The 19,863-nt window shown below is 37.9% G+C and overlaps 6 protein-coding genes across 8 annotated transcripts; 2 read left to right on the forward strand and 4 right to left on the reverse strand.

Annotated features, from left to right (window-relative positions):
• The first annotated feature begins 99 nt into the window (after positions 1 to 99).
• LOC115631611 (COX assembly mitochondrial protein homolog) lies at positions 100 to 668 on the forward strand. Its single transcript, XM_030528415.1, has 2 exons — positions 100 to 239; positions 302 to 668. Exons 1-2 carry the CDS (start codon positions 188 to 190, stop codon positions 604 to 606), a joined length of 357 nt encoding a protein of 118 aa, XP_030384275.1. The 5' UTR covers positions 100 to 187; the 3' UTR covers positions 607 to 668.
• LOC115631610 (tRNA-splicing endonuclease subunit Sen2) lies at positions 604 to 1,548 on the reverse strand. Its single transcript, XM_030528414.1, has 2 exons — positions 961 to 1,548; positions 604 to 899 (listed from the first exon to the last, which is right to left on the reverse strand). Exons 1-2 carry the CDS (start codon positions 1,385 to 1,387, stop codon positions 625 to 627), a joined length of 702 nt encoding a protein of 233 aa, XP_030384274.1. The 5' UTR covers positions 1,388 to 1,548; the 3' UTR covers positions 604 to 624.
• A 1,083-nt stretch (positions 1,549 to 2,631) lies between these two features.
• LOC115631111 (protein sine oculis-like) lies at positions 2,632 to 4,570 on the reverse strand. The gene has a single exon (XM_030527771.1). The coding sequence runs from the start codon at positions 3,778 to 3,780 to the stop codon at positions 2,941 to 2,943; it is 840 nt and encodes a 279-aa protein (XP_030383631.1). The 5' UTR covers positions 3,781 to 4,570; the 3' UTR covers positions 2,632 to 2,940.
• Positions 4,571 to 5,101: 531 nt separating this feature from the next.
• LOC115631369 (V-type proton ATPase subunit H) lies at positions 5,102 to 10,299 on the forward strand. 3 transcript variants are annotated; one of them, XM_030528089.1, is made up of 7 exons: positions 5,102 to 5,303; positions 5,390 to 5,868; positions 7,287 to 7,487; positions 8,778 to 8,912; positions 8,977 to 9,539; positions 9,601 to 9,703; positions 9,767 to 9,907. In XM_030528089.1, the coding sequence occupies exons 1-7, from the start codon at positions 5,267 to 5,269 to the stop codon at positions 9,800 to 9,802; spliced, it is 1,554 nt and encodes a 517-aa protein (XP_030383949.1). In that variant the 5' UTR covers positions 5,102 to 5,266; the 3' UTR covers positions 9,803 to 9,907. The 3 variants fall into 3 exon arrangements, with proteins under 3 accessions (XP_030383949.1, XP_030383947.1, XP_030383950.1); XM_030528087.1 differs by having other exon boundaries at positions 5,106 to 5,303; positions 9,601 to 9,714; positions 9,891 to 10,299; XM_030528090.1 differs by lacking the exon at positions 7,287 to 7,487 and having other exon boundaries at positions 5,108 to 5,303; positions 9,601 to 9,714; positions 9,891 to 10,299.
• Positions 10,300 to 11,513: 1,214 nt separating this feature from the next.
• On the reverse strand, positions 11,514 to 13,852 carry LOC115631115 (cytochrome c-2). Its single transcript, XM_030527775.1, has 2 exons — positions 13,776 to 13,852; positions 11,514 to 12,107 (listed from the first exon to the last, which is right to left on the reverse strand). The coding sequence occupies exon 2, from the start codon at positions 12,059 to 12,061 to the stop codon at positions 11,735 to 11,737; it is 327 nt and encodes a 108-aa protein (XP_030383635.1). The 5' UTR covers positions 12,062 to 12,107; positions 13,776 to 13,852; the 3' UTR covers positions 11,514 to 11,734.
• Positions 13,853 to 14,393: 541 nt separating this feature from the next.
• On the reverse strand, positions 14,394 to 19,855 carry LOC115631044 (cytochrome c-1). Its single transcript, XM_030527676.1, has 2 exons — positions 19,589 to 19,855; positions 14,394 to 14,927 (listed from the first exon to the last, which is right to left on the reverse strand). Exon 2 carries the CDS (start codon positions 14,904 to 14,906, stop codon positions 14,592 to 14,594), a length of 315 nt encoding a protein of 104 aa, XP_030383536.1. The 5' UTR covers positions 14,907 to 14,927; positions 19,589 to 19,855; the 3' UTR covers positions 14,394 to 14,591.
• Positions 19,856 to 19,863: the final 8 nt, after the last annotated feature.

A 19,863-nucleotide genomic window follows, 5' to 3' on the forward strand; every position in this document is an offset into this window, starting at 1 on the left:
GGAGCAATGACAAGCAAATCCAATGATTAGTGGTGGGAGCTATCGATTTATTCGATATTTTGCGCACTGACATTCAATGGCAGTGCAAGCATGTGTTTTGCCATTCACAATGGCAGAAGGCAAAACAATATTCTCCGGCTTTATTTATATAAACAGAAATTGTGAAATTATTTGATTTTTACACATTATGAGCTTGGACCAGCAGCCCACAGTCAATCCTAGGAATCCTCATGGCCTTGGTAAGTACATAGAATTAAGAAACCATTACATTACCAGATAACCACAACTATTGAATAATTAGGCGATCCCAACGATACTTCGTTGCGCAATGTGGAGCGTGAAGTGCTAATACCAAAGATTATGCGGGATCGAGCGCGAACGGAGCTGTGTTCCCAAGAAGTGGCCGATTTTGAAGAATGCTGCAAATCAAGTAGCATTTTTATGGTGGCCACCTGTCGTAAACAGAATTCAGCGCTCAGGGATTGTCTGACGCGTTGGTATCAGAACGAGGCATTCAAGGAGGAGTGCAAGGCTATTTATTTGCAGGAGCGTGCAGACTATCGAAGCACTGGAATACCCAAGAAAAATCGTGTCCAGAAAATGTAGGTTAAGTTATATTATTGTTTATTTTTGTTTGCTTTGCACAAATGCAGTGTAGTTGAACCGTCGTACTACAGTCTCGTTAATGGTCAGGGTTCCCAGAGAAGCTGGCATGTCGTAGAATGCATTTAAGCCACTGCTGGTGAAGACTGTGAGTAGCAACACATCCTTGTCTGACGTCTCGGCCACGCGCTGTAGTCCTTGCAGGTTTTTTGGTATGTAGAGCTCACTTTCGACTAGCGTTTGTATAATGACCAGAAATGCAGCATGGTAGTATAACGGACTATGCTTGTAAATAACTGGGAGGCGGATCTTGCAATTAGTAGTTCTGGTGTACAACTTAAAACTATGTATACTTACGAAAATTCCCACCAAACTTGATGCCGCTTTTTATCACCCAATTCTTGGACTTTAAATACAGATAAGCTGCAAGATGTTCAATGAAACGTTCATTTAGCTGCAACGCTACTTGCAGATAGTCAGTCCAATTCATTTGCTGGCCCGTCGTATCCTTAATAATGAGCGATTCTAGATAAAAAGCTAAAAATGCTGCCTCCTCTAGTCCAAGCAGTAATTTTTCATCGGCATCTCCAGAATCCGGTGCCCCACGCGACTTACTACCCTTGCCATAGCAGCCATTCTCATAAAGCGCCTTAATCTGCGTTGGATCGGACACCTCAACAGTAATGCCGTTGTAGATGCCTTCGAAGCGTAAATCCCTTTTTGGAAATGGTTCGAAATTAAATTTACCATGAAAGTTTGGTTTGCGTTTGAGAGAGAATTGCATTTTTCAACACTACTGGTTAGTTTAATTGAACAAAACTTTAAAAGAATGCTGAACTTGTTCCGAGGTCTTGGTTCTTTTTTGCATATTTATTTAAAATTTACCTCTTTTTCTATCTATTACAAACTAGTATTTAATCTTTGAAAATATATGCAAAACTAATATTGAAAGTAATTTAAATTTTATTGTAATGCAACAAATACTAACATTTTAAGTATTTTTAATTTTTTTTTAAATTATTTTTATGTGTTAATTTATTTTAATGTGTAATGTAGTTAAAATCACTCGGTAGTTAGATTGTTTTATTTTACTGGTGTGATTAATAATATTCGCAATTCACGAGGGAAAACGTAATGTGTTGAAATTGTTGCCAAAATGTATTTGCTAGGCTTTTGACCGTTGGATTGCTTTAATTTTATATTAAAGTAAGCAGTTGTAAAAACAGAAAAGGAAACGATGGCGCAATACCAAACACATACAAATCAAGCACAATTTATAACATTTACAAATTATGCGACCCAAATTCATTTTTATAAATACCCATATGTATGTACATACATACATACAGATTTACTATATAATGCGCATATTTTGCGTAGTTCGCATTGTATCCATATTTCAACAATAATATCCACATTTTAGGAAAGTTTACACGACTTTAAAAGGAAATAAGCTAGAATACAAAATTAACAAATGTTTAAAGAGTTAGAGTAGGAAAACCAATGTTAATAAATGTTTCCACTGTCATAAAGTTCAACACACTCATTACATTCCGATTATAATATTTACACGCTAATTTTGAGACCTCTGAAGAATATGTACTGCATAAAATAAGCTGATGAGCCATTGTAAATGAGATACTATTTATACATTTATTTAAAAATGTGTGGCATTTCTATTAACTGAATTTCGTTGGCATATACGCAATGGACTAGACGATTTTTAACATTAACATATTTTACAGTGATTCAACAACTTTTCATAAATGATAATCCAGCAAATGATTTGTAATTTATCAATATCAATATTACAGATCAAGATTAGTTTGCAGAACGACTGTTTAAAATATATTAAATAGAATCAAACGGCCATCGCAATAACAAAAGCAATGTTTATTTCGCCACCAGCAGAACTTGTAAAAAGTATCTGTGAGGCACTGCATGAAAAAATCTATTACAGCACGAAATGAGTCGCCTGAATCCTAAAAAGTGCAACAGACTATAAAACCAATTTTAGGCACATGTAAATACATTTTTCTCATATTTTCGGTTTTATTGTTAATAAAAATACAAATAAACTTTGTCGTTTACATTAAGAATTGTTAACTGTATAAAATAAATCTCTATTTTATATTTTATGTGGCACAAAATGATAAGCCCATTAACTACAATTTCAAAAGTGTCAGTGTTTAGATTGGTGCTTGGGCGTGTCCTACTGATCTTTTGTATGTCGCTAATGCCATTCACAGGATACATACATACATAAGTTGTTATTGCAGCCATTGTTATTATTGCTGGTGGTGCTGTTGTTGTTGTTGTTGTTGGTTTTACTGCATGCTATTCTAGCTCAGAATCGCTGGATGAGTCGAGATGTTGTTTATCCGTGAAACCATCTTTATGCTCCGCAGCACGATCTCTTTGTCGGCGATTTTTAAACCAGTTTGAGACCTGTGTGGTAGTAAGTCCTGTGGCCTCGGCTAGATCGCGTTTTTCACGGGGCGATGGATATGGATTGTGTGCATACCAGTCTCTAAGCACAGATCGAGATTTCTCCTTAAAGCAGTAGCTGGTCTCCTCACCGTCCCAAATGGTGCGTGGCAAAGGAAATTTACGACGAACTCGATATTTTCCAACTGCACCCAAAGGTCTCCCACGTAGATTTTCGGCTTCCACATAATGAGCTTTCAACCACAAAGCCTGAAGCTTGGCATGGTTTTTCGGTGAAAAGTGATGATGTTCGAGCAGTCGATAGAGCTCCTTATACTGCCCGCGATGGAATGCGACGGCAGCCTTTGCTTTAAGCACAGATTCGTCCAATTGCAAATTATCACATGGCGGCAGGGACCAAAGGAAGCGATCTAGTCTGTCAATATTGCCAGCCTGTTGAAGCACCTCACACACACATGCTACTTGCTCCTGTGTAAAACCGAAACTGGGCAAGTTTTCACGCCCATTCCCGCCCCTGGCGCCTTCGTTGGCACTATTGTTCATGAGCAGATCGGTGCCGCCTCCACTGTGCGTTAACATATCTAGCTCGCTGTTGTTTGTATTATTGTTGTGCATGGCCATAGCGCTTAAACTGGAAGGACTGTAGTTTGGAGTGCATCGCCCGGGCAGAACGGAGGAAACATTCGCCGTCGCTAAATCATAAAAATCTGTAGCGGGTTGTTTTAACATTTTCTCTTTGGTCGTGCCTTCGCTATTGTTGTCGCCAGGTAACTAATCTGTAAATTGTAAGCCAGTAGGCTCGGCCATCAAATGTTAGTTTATCGTTTTGAGTGGTATTCTAAGGGTGAATCCTCATCAAAACACATAATTGGAGTTCTGTTTGTTCTTTTGTTTTCGTTGCTGCTTTTGTGATGAGTAGGACAGGGTTTGTTTGCAAGTGTTTCGAAAATAACTTTGTGTTGATTGGTGTATGTGTATGTATGTATATAAGTAAATTAAATTCAAAATAAGGAAAAGACGATCACACAAAGTCCACGAAGAATCCAAATGTTTATATTCCGCAGCTATTTACATAAGTAAAAGACTATATGTACTGCATACATACATACATACAGATACATACATATATGTATCTATTCAAGTCTATGGTACTATTTTTAGACACGTACAACTTCAACACTGGTACACAAAATATGTATGTGTTTGGCTCTTCTGCGGCTGTTTTTTCTTTTTTTAGCGATTATGATTATATAGCTATTGCTAATGGAAACTTCTGTTCTTTTCGATTATTATTTTTATTACATGTGTATTTTGATTTTTTGTTCAAGTGGGAAGCCGCTGCGTACTAAATGCGCGAGCCACTTTGTTACGCACGCGTGCAACACACCAAATGAGAGTCTGGGTTCTTATTTTTTTTATTAGTTTTTGTTTTTTATTTAAATTTTCGATTTTCTCCGTTTTTCTGTTTGTTCAGCTGTTATTGTTTTTAGCTGATATTGCTGGTTAAAGCCCATGTCGCACCCGAAACGAAATGCCAGCGAAACAAAGCAGCGGAGTAGTGATTTTGATATATGTGTTTTCGCTGCAGGGAACCAATTGTTGTTATCGAATACATATGTATATTCATTCGTTTATAGTCAGATACAAAATATTTTCAAACGGGCATGCCTTCATTTTCTATTGATTTATATTTTACTTTCCCTGCACTTTTTTAATGGAATATTGAGCTAAATAAAACAGAAAACTTAATTTCTTAATTTTCTTGAACCAAAAATAATCCTTTTACGTACATATATAGATTTTTTAGTGGAAAGGGGTTTGACATCGATAAAAAATACATACAAATATGAAACGAGAAACAACAATAAATAACATTTTCATGCTTAAAATAATGTATGCATGCACAATAAGCAAAGGAATAAAATGACCGATATATGTGCATGGATACTTTCAGATGCAGTTCCCATTTGAATTGTTCAACACTACCTGCTGCGGCGAGTTCATGCTGACAGTTGCAGAAGCAGCAGCTGACTCCGCGGCGAGTACGGCGAATAAGTCACAAGACCTGTCAGCTGAATATCGGTGCTGTGTCGCAGTAGTGAAAAAATTTTCACACTTAATTTTTGAAAATTTGACTAATTCCTGCGCCTGAATTTGTGTGCAAACGCGCGCATCAACTGTTTTTGCATACCCATCCAACTAAACAGCAAGCAAAATGACTACCGCGCTATATTTGCCCGAGGAGAACATCGGTGAGAACTCCCACCTGACAATTGCGAAAAATCGAAGTCAGGTCAGCACCCACCCAACACGAATGCTACAATTTGTTAACTTTCAGATATGATTGCTGCCACCTCGGTGCTGCAGCAGCAGGCGGCGGACATTCGGATGCGTACCATTAACTGGGCTTCCTATATGCAATCGCAGATGATTAGCCAAGAGGATTATCAGGCCATTAGCGCTTTGGACAAATCACGCGCTTCTTATTTGACACAGAATAGCACGCAGGCTGTGAAGACTTTGTTGAATTTGGTTTCGCATCTATCCAAGGACTCGACCATACAGTATATATTGGTGCTGTTGGATGATCTGCTGCAGGAGGATCGCTCCCGCGTCGATCTCTTCCACGAAACATCGGCCAAGTTGAAGCAGTGCATTTGGGGTCCATTCTTGAATCTGCTGAATCGTCAGGATGGCTTCATTGTGAACATGGCGTCGCGTATTTTGGCCAAATTTGCATGCTGGGGCCATGAATCTATGCCCAAGTCTGATCTGAACTTCTACTTGCAGTTCCTGAAGGATCAACTGGCCAACAACGTGAGTAACTTTTGTAAATATGCATGAGCTCCTGTTAGATGATCCCACAAACTTGTAATTATTTAGTGGAAAATTAAGTGATAATTTGCATGATTTGCAGCTGCATATAAAAGAAAAGCTTAGTATTTTTAGCTGGTCACTAGATTCCCTCAAAAAAAGTACGACCCACTGGACAGGTTTGTTAAATTTGATTATAAAATCTCTCTATAACTTAGTGTTCTGACCTCAAATTATAGTATTTGTCCGATATATATTTCGAATTTAGAGGGTAGGAAAATGTGTAAAAATTTGTAATCATACAACAACATTTTTCCAGGTGGTCCTCACTTCCCAAGAAAAATAGTTTTAAAGCAGTTTTAAAAGAATATGCGGTTAATGAATTTCCACACAGTTTGCTCAAGTATGTCTCTTTGACAGAATAAAAGTCCTTCGACTAAATAGTAATAAGATTGAGGTTTGAAAGAGGTATTTAAATTTTTTTATTTTATGAAGATATCTGTTAAGTTATATCTGTTTCACGATGTGGGATCTGGCCCCATTTGGAAAAATATAAGTATTTTAATGTGATAAAATATAGTAAAGTAGTCCATTTCCCAGGCTGTAGATGTTAAATTTCTAAACAATTATTTGTTAAGCCATATCACAATCTAAATGATCAATAAATCATCATATATCATATTTGATCATCAACATGTATTCTTCGGCCAGCCGACAGTTGAATATCCCTTCCGCCTTCCTGTATATATGTAATCCTCCTTGTGAATTGGCTTCTTATGCATGAATTTGATTAACTCAGAAATATCGATTGTAATGCCTTCCGCGTTGTTTTGATTTGAATCTTGCCTCTAACATTTCAATTGCCTTGCATGCTACGCTAGTTTTGTTTGCTTTTTGTTTTTATTCTTAAATTTTGCGAAAAACAAGAAAAACTGGAGCAAAAAATGTGTCTTGAAAGAATTTTAGAATGTTTGCAGAAATCGAAGATTTTGAAATGGAAACTCAAATGTTATCGTTATCAACAAACCTAAACACACATATTTCTCTCGTACATAAGTTAAATGCACATGCACATGAATAAACTTTGATGGCAACCAAAAGTATACAAAATTAAGCACACACCAAAAACCATTATGTGCTGTCCTGTGTGCTGTTCCACCAAACCACCAAAAGCACCCACCACCCACACCACCAAACACCAAACCACAAATAAAACCGTTCATGCGTTATTGAATGTGTTTTTTTTATATACAAACAACAACAAATAAGCTAATATTCCTATTTTAATTTAATGCAATTTAATTATAATTTAAACGAAATATTAAAACCCAAACCAAACCATCACCTGCAATATAATCCACAAACGAAAACCCCCAACACGCAACGATGTCCGTTTTGAATCGCACGGTTCCCTCCCTTAGAGCGCTGCCTATCTGCAAGATATGGCCAAGCTGGCCAAGCGGGCACAAACAATCATTGTGCATTCGCATGGACATGGCAAAGATCATCATGGTGGCAATCAGTACAGTCCTTCGGCGGTGCAGGCGCAGCTTCAAGAGCTGGCCAATGAGAGCTATCGTGAAATGAATTCGGAGCAGCAGGATGGCAAAAGTGTTATACCGGTATTCCAACAAGCAAAAACAAATAACATGCCAAACACTCACAAGCTCACACATAACACACACACATACACGCATCACGAGCCACACGCACACACATACAAACACACACACACATTAGAGTTGTCGGAGCTCAGTTTGAATCAGTTGCCTCAGCCACTTTTAGAATTTAAATTTGGGTCAGATTGGCCAGTTCATTCATACAGTAGTAGTTCGCGAAAAACTGATCTAGATCATTTCAACGGAAATGTTTTCTACAAAATTAAAACTACTTCCAAATATTTATTTTAAACATTTTTTCGCGATACACATTAAAGTTTGATGAACAATAACAAATAACAATTTATTCTGTAACTTTTTCTTAAAAATCTAGCATCAGTAAAGATTTTAACTAAACTATACTGCATATTATTTGAAACAAAAGTCACCTTCAACATAAATTAAATGGAAAAAATTGAATTTTTAAATTTTGAGTGCGAAATCTTTTAAATGGTTTATTTCTGTATTTCGAAATGAGCTAGTTCACAATTGAATTGAAGTGGAAGCCGGTCAACTCTAATAGGCAAACATATGCACACGAAGCTTGCGCTCTCGCCTAGACATAGCAGCAGCAGCAACTGCGTGTGTGTGGGTTTTTGTGTGTATGTGCGAGCTGCAATTGCAGCTCTGCAAATGCGAGCAAGCCAGAAAGTGTTGCACACTTATGGGCTGCGTGTGTTATAATGCTGTAGTTTCAAAAATAAACATTAAGCTACAACAAAAATATTATTACTAACACAACTAATGGTTGAAGGAGGAACAAAAACGCCGTATTTAAATGTGGTGTAACGGTACAATGCTTATAACGGTGTCGGTGTTGAGTGAGAAGATGAATATCCAGCCCGCTTGTCGCCCCACAAACATAATAAAAATGTGTACACTGGCAAAAAGGTTAAGGAAATTGGGCGGAAAACGTGTGTGTCAAGAAACTCTACAATTTTAAAACTCATATATATTTTCTGTTGTTTAATTTTTGTTTTTCCTACTCGTTGGCTCGCAGTGTTGTAGTTTGTAGTAGTCATTGAAGCTGTCACATTTTATTATTTTCCTTTTTTTATTTTCATATCTTCTATATTGTTGTGTAGCGCGCAAAATTCCTTAGATTGGCCCCGTATAAAAATTGTGTAATTGATGAGAGAAATAAAAAAGAAAAATCGTAGTGCAAAACTTTACTAACCCCCTACTAAAAAATTGCAATGTCGTCTGAAGCTGAACAAACTGTGACTAATGCTTGACCTTTTGCCCTCCATATAGAGCAACGAATACATTCAATCTGTGGCGCGTTGCCTGCAAATGATGCTGAGAGTGGATGAGTATCGATTTGCCTTTGTCAGCGTAGATGGCATTAGTACCCTGATCCGTATTCTGTCCACTCGCGTTAACTTCCAGGTGAGTTTGAAATTGAAATGTGTAAATTGTTTGGTACAATTTAAATTCGATTTCTTATTCATAGGTGCAATATCAGCTGATCTTCTGCCTCTGGGTGCTTACCTTCAATCCCCTACTGGCGGCTAAAATGAACAAGTTCAGCGTAATACCCATTCTGGCTGACATTTTGAGCGATTGTGCCAAGGAGAAGGTCACACGCATAATATTGGCTGTTTTTCGCAATCTGATTGAGAAGCCCGAGGATGCATCGGTGGCCAAGGATCATTGCATTGCCATGGTGCAGTCGAAGGTGTTGAAACAGTTGTCCATTTTGGAGCAGCGTCGTTTCGATGATGAGGACATTACCGCTGATGTTGAATACCTGAGCGAGAAGTTGCAGAACTCTGTGCAGGATCTGAGCTCTTTCGACGAGTATGCGACGGAAGTACGCAGTGGTCGCCTAGAATGGTCCCCGGTGCATAAGTCGGCCAAGTTCTGGCGTGAGAATGCCCAGCGTTTGAATGAGAAGAACTACGAACTGTTGCGTATCTTGGTGCATTTGCTGGAAACCTCAAAGGATGCGATCATATTGTCTGTGGCATGCTTCGATATTGGAGAGTATGTGCGTCACTATCCAAGAGGCAAACAGTAAGCATTTCAATGGTTTTTGAAATATTATTTCAATTAACAAATCCCAATTTCCTATCAGCGTGCTGGAGCAATTGGGTGGCAAACAAATTGTCATGCAGCATCTGGGCCATGAGGATCCCAATGTCCGTTACGAAGCATTGCTCGCTGTTCAAAAACTGATGGTACACAATTGGTTAGTATGTTTTGGGTTCAAGATTTTACTCATCACCCCACCTCATACGCAGGTTCATTATGAGAGCAGTGTTAAGTACCATGCATGATGCATTCAAGCACTCATTTATTCATAATATTTCGCATTTCATACTAAATTTTCGGTACTAAATTTGATTTGTTTGATTTGTTTATCAGGGAGTATCTGGGCAAGCAACTGGAGAAGGATAATGAGAATCAAAAGCAAGGCGCTGCACCCATCGCTGGCAAGGCTTAAGCACCAATACCAACAACAACACTACTTCTGCTATTACAACAACAATCCATGTACAAGCGTGTTAGCCAGGCCTTGCTGCCCAAACTAAAACTTAACTTACAATAAGAGTTGCGAGGGCTCTCAGCCCATTTCGGGTCCTCGTACTCCCCATTAACACAAACATGTTTTCTTTCTAAACTAAGTCCTTGTTAGCCAAACGCTCTCGACTCACATACACACACATTTGAAGCTGGAAGAGGAAATTTTAGACAGCGATTCACGTTTTTGTTTGTTTTTCTGGCATTCCAAAAATGAAAAAATTGCTTAAAAATGAAAATACTTTTTAATGTATCCTATTGTTTTTGTTGTTATTGTATTGTATTTGTTTTTCTGTTGCGCTGCTGTACAGTTTGTCCTATCATATATATATTCGTAGAGACATGCTTAATTGCATCGGCACAAGCGATAAATGAAAACCTTTTGAGTATTTCTTTTCTTTACAAATAAATACACATACATATATAATTTACCTATAAAGATAATGCAATTTTTGAAGATGTTTAAAGCTGTTAAAGTGTATAATAAATTTCGATTGTAAAATATATAAATAAAAATATGATAGTCAAAATGTATAACCAACTTTGTAATTAATAAGAATTCATTTAGGAAATGAATTAATTTCTAATTTACAGAAAGAAGTTGAAAATAATATTGTTTATTGATTCTATTAGACTTCATTGGGAAATAAAAATAACTTTTACGAAAAGTCTGTTGTGCTTATCAAAAAAAGAAGCAAGCTTTGGCACGTGACTCGAAAACTTTTTCTTCGGTTCTTCAAAATATCAATATTACGTCAATAAGAACTCTTCATACTTGGAAAATTGTTTGCAAGTTTAGAAAGTGCAAGTTTTTTAAGATGCATAATCTAATTAATACGACAAATGAATTATAATGTAGCTTGCTAATAAACGGCATTTAGATTTCGTAATGTGCTTGCCTTTTGAAGATAATAATTTCACAGCTGAAAATCTTTTCTCCTTTGCTGGAAACTCTATCATTTCAATTCAATTTCTGGAATCTTTGCTTGATGCATGGTCATTAACTGGCACCAGTTGAAGCCAACATTTTGACACCATGGATTGGAGTCAGCTTACAATGCCCAGATTTACAATCGAAAAGCTAACAACGTTGCTCATCCATTTCGATTTATTATATCATATCATCCGGTTGCACACAGACACAGAACACACGCTCTAGTCTGGCGTAAAAATCGATTGCGTAGATTGTTTATCATCAATGATGATGAGATAACAGTTTTACTCTCCAGATAAGCTCGTTTCAAACAATTCCAACTTTTTAAATGTATACTTTAATTTTCTCTAGCAGGAAAACTAAATAAAACCCTCCTTTAGTTTTTAAAATTTTTTTGTTATTTATTTTTACATGTTTTTATTTATGTTTAACGTCACAATTTCGTCAGCTTGAAATTAAATAGTTTGTCCATTTTATTTAAATTAAATAATAAAATTCTCCTATTTAAACTTTAAATTAAACATAATTGTAACTTGAAGGTCTGTATGTTTTTGTTGTTGTTGCTGTTTTTGTTTGTAGTTATTTGTGTGACTTGAACACAAAGTTCAGCCAGGGCTTTACACTTAATGATATCTGGTAGCACGTTCTTTTGGCAGCATGCCACGCCTCCGTTCATGCCCTAATACAGTTGTTGTTGCTGCTGTTGCTTGAGGTGGTGTGGTCTCGTTTTTATTACAGATGTGATGCTACCTCTTTACTTGGTGGCTGATTTCAGGTAGGCAATCAGATCACCACGCTCATTGGGCTTCTTCAGACCGGCGAAGATCATCTTGGTGCCAGGGATGTATTTCTTGGGGTTCTCCAGGTATTCGAACAGTGTGTCCTCATTCCAGGTGATGCCCTTAGCCTTGTTGGCGTCTGTGTAGGCAAAACCGGGTGCCTGGCCAGTCTTGCGACCGATCAGACCGTGCAGGTTGGGACCGACCTTGTGCTTGCCACCGGCCTCGACAGTGTGGCATTGCGCACAACGCTGCACAAACAGCTTCTTGCCCTTTTCAACATCACCAGCTGGTACGCCCATTTTTATAGGTTTTTAAAGTTGTCTAGCTGTGTTAAAACGGACTCGACTGTGGAGAGGAAACAAAAGAGAACGAAAAGAGAACGAAAATTATTGCATTATGCAAACAATGGCCAGTTCAGTAGATACGGAAGCTCTGTCTGCTAAAACAACAATTACTAAGGTTATCTACCGTCTATTAGTAATGCTGATAAGACTAGCCCATAGTTGTATAATCCGTTGCGACTTGTCTACACACCGTTATATGAGCTGAAGTTCATTCAACGCAAAGCTTCGCACGCGTGAGCGCCGACAACAACGTCATCACATAGCTCACTCATACAGCCATACATACATTTGCTTTGTCGGGTCACATGTTTATTCGAACAAAACTCACTCACTCATACATGAATATGTTGCTCCAGCGGAATTCTAATTGCGTCAGCCGTTTGGCGCTCAGCAACAGGCAAAACTCACAAAACTCCCAATAAAACAAATTCCGCGACTTCCAAGTATAAAATCGAAGATCAAACTGCTCTCTTATACAACAAAATGGCCCACAAATAGCTTCAGGGTCTGTGTCGCGGCCACACACTTTTTTCTAAACGGCTTATGCTTTGGCTAATTGTCGTGCATGCAGCAATGATGCACTTGAAACAAGTTGCATGTGAATAGTGAATTTCCGTTGCATGAGTAAGTCACCTACAAATACACACACACACACACACACACACACACACTCATTAACACAAGCAGACAGACGCGTAATTATTGAGAGAGCCAATTGGGAATAAAGCAACAACTACGCTATCGAGAAATAAACGCGCGGCCTTGATGAGAATTTTACATTTGTTCTACGCGTGTCTAGGCTTATGAAAACAAAGTTCAACGCATTTTTTTTTAAAGTGCAATGAAAGCAGGTCATTCTATATACACATACATATGTATATGCATGTATATACATACATATCTATGTGCGTACAAATGTGTGATTAAGGAGAGAGTTGAGCAGAAATTGGCCACGTTCTCGCTTCCAAGAACACCAAAGCTTCCCTGCAAGCAGCAAAGCAATAGTAGCGCATTTGTTACATAACTGCTATTTATGCTTCTACGCCTGTTTTCCTGGCAAAAACTATGCACTTGGCCAAGAAACTGCAACTTGTTAAACAACCACGTGGTCGTCTTAATCATTTTAGCATAAAAAACGTGAGGAAAAATTCCACTAAAGCAAACAAAACTAAAGAGAGAACTGATATACACATACATCTACATATGTAGATGACTGTGTAGCTCATGTAATCATCCCACGCTCATGCTCTCTTTTTCAATGCCAATGTGTGACTTCCACCTTGCCAAACACAAAAAAGCGCTCATACACATACACACATCGAAGCTATTTTTAATTACTTAAATATTAGCTAAGCGTTTGCTGTTCGATAAAGTTACAAATGTCATTTGTACTTTAGAATCATTAAGAACCAATAAATATGAATACTTTTGGAGTACATACACACACATGCAAAAATTAAATGTTTATGTAACAGCCAACCAACCCCAAAAATTTGCATGCAAATTTTAAGGATTACGCCATGCTACAAATTATGTAATAATTTTTGCAATAATAATCACTATACGAAATATCACACTTGTGGCAAGCTCTGCTAATTATTTTTCACAATTCTATTTATCTTTACGGCACTTGTTATTTTTAATATTTGTTAAAACTCCCGCTACTTACATTGAACACTAACTTTGTGTCGTTGCGAACTGTGGTTAACAGACGAATGAAAGCCAAGCAGCTGAAATCGTGAATGTTAAAACGGTGGTGGTTTGGCAGCGCAGTCAGCGGCGTAGGAGAGACTCTGTGTCGGTGTGTGCGTATGTGTGTAACGCTCTCTCATCAGGTATAGTGTGAAAATAATACATTCGGCTGCGACAGTGCTATGTACGCTCTACTGATTTTATAACACATATTTTTTACCTACCCTCTTGACAACTGGTTCCCACTATATTTGTATTATTAGCAGCTCTATTACAAATCATAGTAATATATACTGCGCGGTTAAACGTACTCATTAAGTTACAAACTTATATGACAAACAATGTACCCATCCATCTAAAGTGAAGAGAAGTAACAGCAGTGATCTGAGCATAGTACAGAATTACTCTCTCAAAAGTGGCGGGAAAGGCATGAATTATTATCGGTGTGCGCTCGTGTCGTGTTATCGATAGTCAGTAGACTGAGAGTGCATGCGTTTCAAAGCTCACTGCTACGCAAACGAGATTTCAAATATGTTCCCTGTGAGTACACATTCATATGTACATTTTTATAAATTTTTATTTGATTATTTGTAAGTTAGATTTTAAAGTATTTATTGTGTTGAGGTCACGGATGCTACCTTGTAAACGGTGTATGATTAATTGGGCTGGGTGTTGTTATATATTGTAAACATATTTAAAAAAGATAAACGATAATATATACCATATTGGTTATGTGTCTTATGTTATAGTTGCTGTCAAGATTGTGTCGTTGCTATTTTACTGCATCAGTCACTTATTTGCCCTTCTTTAGGAAGGCAATCAAATCGGCACGATCCTCAGCCTTTTTGAGACCAGCGAAGACCATCTTTGTGCCAGGAATGTATTTCTTGGGATCTTTTAAGTATTCGTCCAAATTGGCATCGGACCAGGTTACGCCCTTCTTTACATTGGCATCAGTGTACTTATACCCAGCTGCAGTGCCACATTTGCGGCCCACAATGCCCGCTAAGTTGGGGCCCACCTTGTGCTTTCCGCCCGACTCAATGGTATGACATTGAGCGCATTTCTGCACGAATATCTTCTTACCGTTTTCTGCATCGGCACCCATATTGACGATGACTTAGATTAACTGCAAAGAAAAAGAAATTTTTATTTGTAGGGCTAATAATAGTTGTGACTTATTTTTACAACAAATAAAATTTAACAATTTCTATTTATTGAATGTTAAAAAAAAGTATAATTATATGTACATAAAATAATGATTGAAATTAATTATGAAAAATATGTTCATTATTAAAATTAGCGCATAAAATTGAATATTGGAATTTTAGGTTCACAAAAGATCAAATACTTGTAACAACAATTACATATTTTAGCCGTACCGAAGCAATTTAGGAATTGCTGTATTTCGTAGCATACACAAAGGCGCTCAAAGAAAAGCCAATGCTGCTGTGTATAGAGCAGCCTTCAAGCCAGCGGCACGCCTCAAGGACATGCAAGCTCGAAGCCATTACAAAAACTTTTCATGTGTGTGTGTTTGTTCGTTTGTAGTAGGTGGGTGAGTAGCTTTAGGCTGGAGTGATTATGTCACCATAGCGTCGTTGACGTCGGCGACAGAGCCACGCAGTCTGCCAAGTTTAATTGCCTGGCTACATGCACGTTGGGCGTTTTCTAGGCCCCAACAAACTACGTGCCTGCGCAATAAAAAGCCATGTGTGGGAACACTGTAAACTGTAGTCGTTGTTAATGTTACTAGTATTGTTTATGCCCATAGTTTTATATGAAAGCACTCTTACAAAATATGTATGTAGCTTTAATAAAATGCAAAATCTCGCATTGCCATTTGGCAGACTGCCCGCCCACCACTCATCGTTAGAAAAATAGAAACTAAAGTCATGCGTAAAATTTTCTATAACAAAAAAATTGTTTGGTATCTTTCGCACACATTTTGTGCTTGTTGATGGCTATTCTTAACGCAGCTCTACGTAAAATTTTACCGATCTTTCACGATACATACGTAGATATTTTATTTTTTTAGCTTTCACACAAAATTAAATTTAATTGGTCTGTGTCTATGCGCTCGTTAATTACATTATGCGCAAACTAAAATTAAATTTCTATAATTGATTTAAATCGCTAAAGGAAAAACACAACATTATGACGACAATTGCAGCTGATGCCAAATGCTCGGGACTATGACGCTCAGTTGCTCTCAGAGCTCTCTCAGCTGCACACGCGTCCAAATCACTCACCTCCCACAAGAGACAACTAAAAAAAATCAAAAGGAATGGGCATGAGTGTGTGTACATGTGTGTGAGTGCAGTGAAAATTGGGTCAAACGAATGTAAATGAAAAATAGAATTAATAAAAAGCAAAACATAACGGCATCGACGACTATGGCGTCGTGCACCCGGCGCTCCTTCTCTCTAATATCAAATGTAAACGCAGCAGCCATAAAGTAAGGCAATTCAATTAACATGCAACGAACAGTGGGTGTAATTTAATGAAAGGGTTTAAAATCAACCTGTTAATTATAGTAGGCGAAGCTTGTAAAGGTTTAATATTATACTTTCTACAGATTTTGAGAATTAGGAAAACATTAAGAGTTTACAAATCTTATATAAATGTAAACGAATTTCAAAAATATCGAAAATCTTTAGCACACCAGTTTTATACGCATTTAATACTTCAACTTTTATCTATTAGTTTCTAATTTTAGAGTTGGGATTTCTAATTTTTGAATCAATTTGTATCATTCTACACAATGATTTAAGTTCGTTTTCAATTTCTTTTCATAAAATACTTTTCTAAAAGAAATGTCATACAACCACATTGTACTTCTAATTTTTTTTCTTTAATTTGCAATACTCCCCACTGTGCCGTCGACATCTACCCAATTGGTTTCCCTTCCCACCTCTCTTATTAGACATCATGCGCATCACATGTGCTTTGAACATTTCCCTTCAATTAAAAGGCAGTTTACGCAGCACGTCTGGAAACATGCTCTCTTGTGGTAAAATTGCAACAAAGCTGAAATCCAGATGCCGACAAACCAACAACAACAGGAAGTCATCTCTTCTGGCTGAATGTGGAGTGCTTTGTTTGCCTATGGTATAGTCGAAAAGGTGCGTAGGAGGAAATGCTGGCACAGCAGCAGGCGACATTTGCATCAGGTGTTTTTATGTATACCATCCTGCTTTGCTTTACCATGTGAGAATGCTGACCTAACCTAATTTGTTGAGGGGGCGCAATAAATTTTCCACATGCTAAGGGCGCTATAGTCAGGCCAACAAATGGACCCGTTGACCGACGACGGCGCCGACGACCGCTATAAATAAATGGCGTACCAAATTAAATTACGCTTGAACCAACGTTTGTGGGCCAGTGTGCAATAAAATATAAATGGAGGCAGAGAAAGAAGAATGGTAGGGAGACAGAGTTGGCACTTTCAGGAGAGTGACTAAAGAGAGGGGGGTGTGTAGAATGTTCGCTGCGGCTTGAATTATTAGTTCTGAGATGCATTGCTGCGGCAGTTTATAATAGCGTTTGTTGTTGGGTTGGCAGGATGGAAGGTTGAAATGGATCTAAAAACAACAGGAGGTAGAAGGGAAACCCGTTTCCGAGATGACATAGAAATGAATGAAATATGTAGGTTAGAAATGAAATAGAAGGCACATGGAGTGGAGAGTACGAAGAATTTTGTTTACAAACTTCTCAAATTACTAAATCAAAAAACGAACTAAATTATAAAATACCATTGAAATTGAAGTTGTAGGGGGATTTCTTTAGGGTTTACTGCAGTATACGCCGTTAATTGTATGGAATGAAGTCAAGCGATGCATGGTTATAAATACAACAATCTGATGAAATGGACATGCTACAATAGCTAGAAAGACACAAACAAAACACAACTGGCTTAAAAAATACGATTTCAAGGGAACCTCTGCCTCATGTGTAATACAAAAGGGCTCAAGGAGTCAGGTTAGAGATCTCACTTAGATATTAATATTTAGAGACAAAGAAGTGGAAACAAATTATTGAATAATTATTATTTGGCAAATCAACACTTTAAGTTTAAGAAGTGTAGCTGCAATTTTTAGCCGTCGCTAACGTCTTTTCAAGAACCATTTGGACCTTCAACGTCATTTTCCAAATTAAATTTTCCACTCACCTCCCATTATCGCAGCTACTTGAAAACCCACTCAACTGACAGCCAAATCAAGCTGTCTTGCCACAGAGCCCTATGAAAATGCCAATGCATTGCTTGCGAATGAGCCTGGCACTCATGTCAGTCCTGTCCACATTGCCAAAAGACACACAGTCATACATACATGCGTACATACATATGTACATACATACATATGTGTATGTATATTGTCTGACTGTTGCGCAATTCGGTAGAGCTTTGATGTCAGGCCAACGAGGAGCTATAGTCCTCCATATAAAGCAAACATGAAAAATCAGCCAGCCAGCCATCCACAATATGCGCCTTCCTAAAACCCAGTGGCTGTTATGCAGCCACATAGAAAACCCTACATTTTTATTATTGTAGATTTCGAAATGTTTATTCTGTACGCTTTTGCGCTTTGCTTTTGTTTTTGTGTTTCTTCTCTGTTGCTGCCATTTTTTTTCTAGAACGAGGTCGCTGACTGCCCTTCAACGATGCCTGAGACGTTGCTGCTACCGTTACATAAGCAGGCGACTATACAACACCGACGACATTAGTTGGCGTTGCTTTTTATGCTCTAGTAGGGCAAACCCCCCAAGCCCTACAAAAGAAGCCACATGCAAGCAAAACGAGCAGAATGTCAAAGAAATGCGAGCCCGACTTTTGCATACCCTCTTCCTCTGTCATAGTCACTATGTACATATCATGCTATATACATACATATGTATTAAAAAAAGCGATTATGGCGAGGAATTAAAAAATAATTATAAATATAAATATTTGTTGAAAATATTTTTACAAATAAAATGTTTGTACCTTTCGTTATTTTTCCTGCGATCGTTCCCATGGCAGATATACTTATTTATGCATAAAATAGAGAAGCCCTATGTGTTTTTTAGGTGGCAACTAGGGTACCAAATTTGAGAGAGCGAAAAATTTGAGAGCGACCTGGGTCTGTGGACGCGTGACATTTTTATGCAGCTGCCGCTGTTGCTGTTGCCGTCGTTGGTTGTAGGTGTGCTTGCGTGGGAATGTGTGAATGAATAATTGCATAAAATGTTTCAATATGCAGTAAAAATTATAACTGTTTTTCTAAGTCTACTTTTCTGGCAGTAGCTGCACGACGCGGGCTGCATGAATGAATGAGGGCCATTGAAATAAAAGCAAAGACAAAAAAAAAACAACAATAACAACATGGGCTTGGCACACACACATACTAGAGATGGAAATGGGCAGGCACGCGTGGAAGACGTGAAACAGTGTTCGTAACATGGTCCAGTAAGGTACAAGACGAAAACTGTGGATATAAGAATATAATTTGTTGTGGTTTTTAATTCAGAAATTGAGTTTACTTTAAAATTTAAGAAGTTGTATGTGCATCTTATGTAAACATTTTACATTTATAACCACATTTCTAACTGCATGTTTAATCAAATGTTTATCAAAGTTTTTCTAATCTCTATTTTATTCCTTTTTGAAAAGGAACTCGCGCGAAGTCGAAATATAAAACACAAATCCGTGTTGGCACCAACCATAGCACGGCCCATGTCCACCTCTATAACATACATATATACATATGCATGTAAGAACACTCTCACGCCTTTTACATATATATTACTTACACACTCCCACTCTACGTTCGCTGCTTGGGTATCCAACGAAGAGCGCCAATCTCAGCTGCTGCTGTTGCTCCGCTCTCTCTCGCTGCTTATCGCTAGTTGCTTGTGGCTCTGGTCGTTGCTTCTGACTGCGTTTTCATTCAGTCAGCTGAGTTCGCAGCGTACGGTTCGGTCTTCTTCGCTAGTTTTGGTTGTCGCAATTGACTGTGTCGCGTAAACGTTTTTGCGCGTTATTTAACAAGAAGTAAAAGAATTGAAACAACGTTTTTTGTTCAATA

This window comes from Scaptodrosophila lebanonensis, unplaced genomic scaffold, assembly GCF_003285725.1.
Source record: "Scaptodrosophila lebanonensis strain 11010-0011.00,11010-0021.00 unplaced genomic scaffold, SlebRS2 tig00001412-arrow-pilon, whole genome shotgun sequence".
Lineage (NCBI taxonomy): Eukaryota > Metazoa > Arthropoda > Insecta > Diptera > Drosophilidae > Scaptodrosophila > Scaptodrosophila lebanonensis.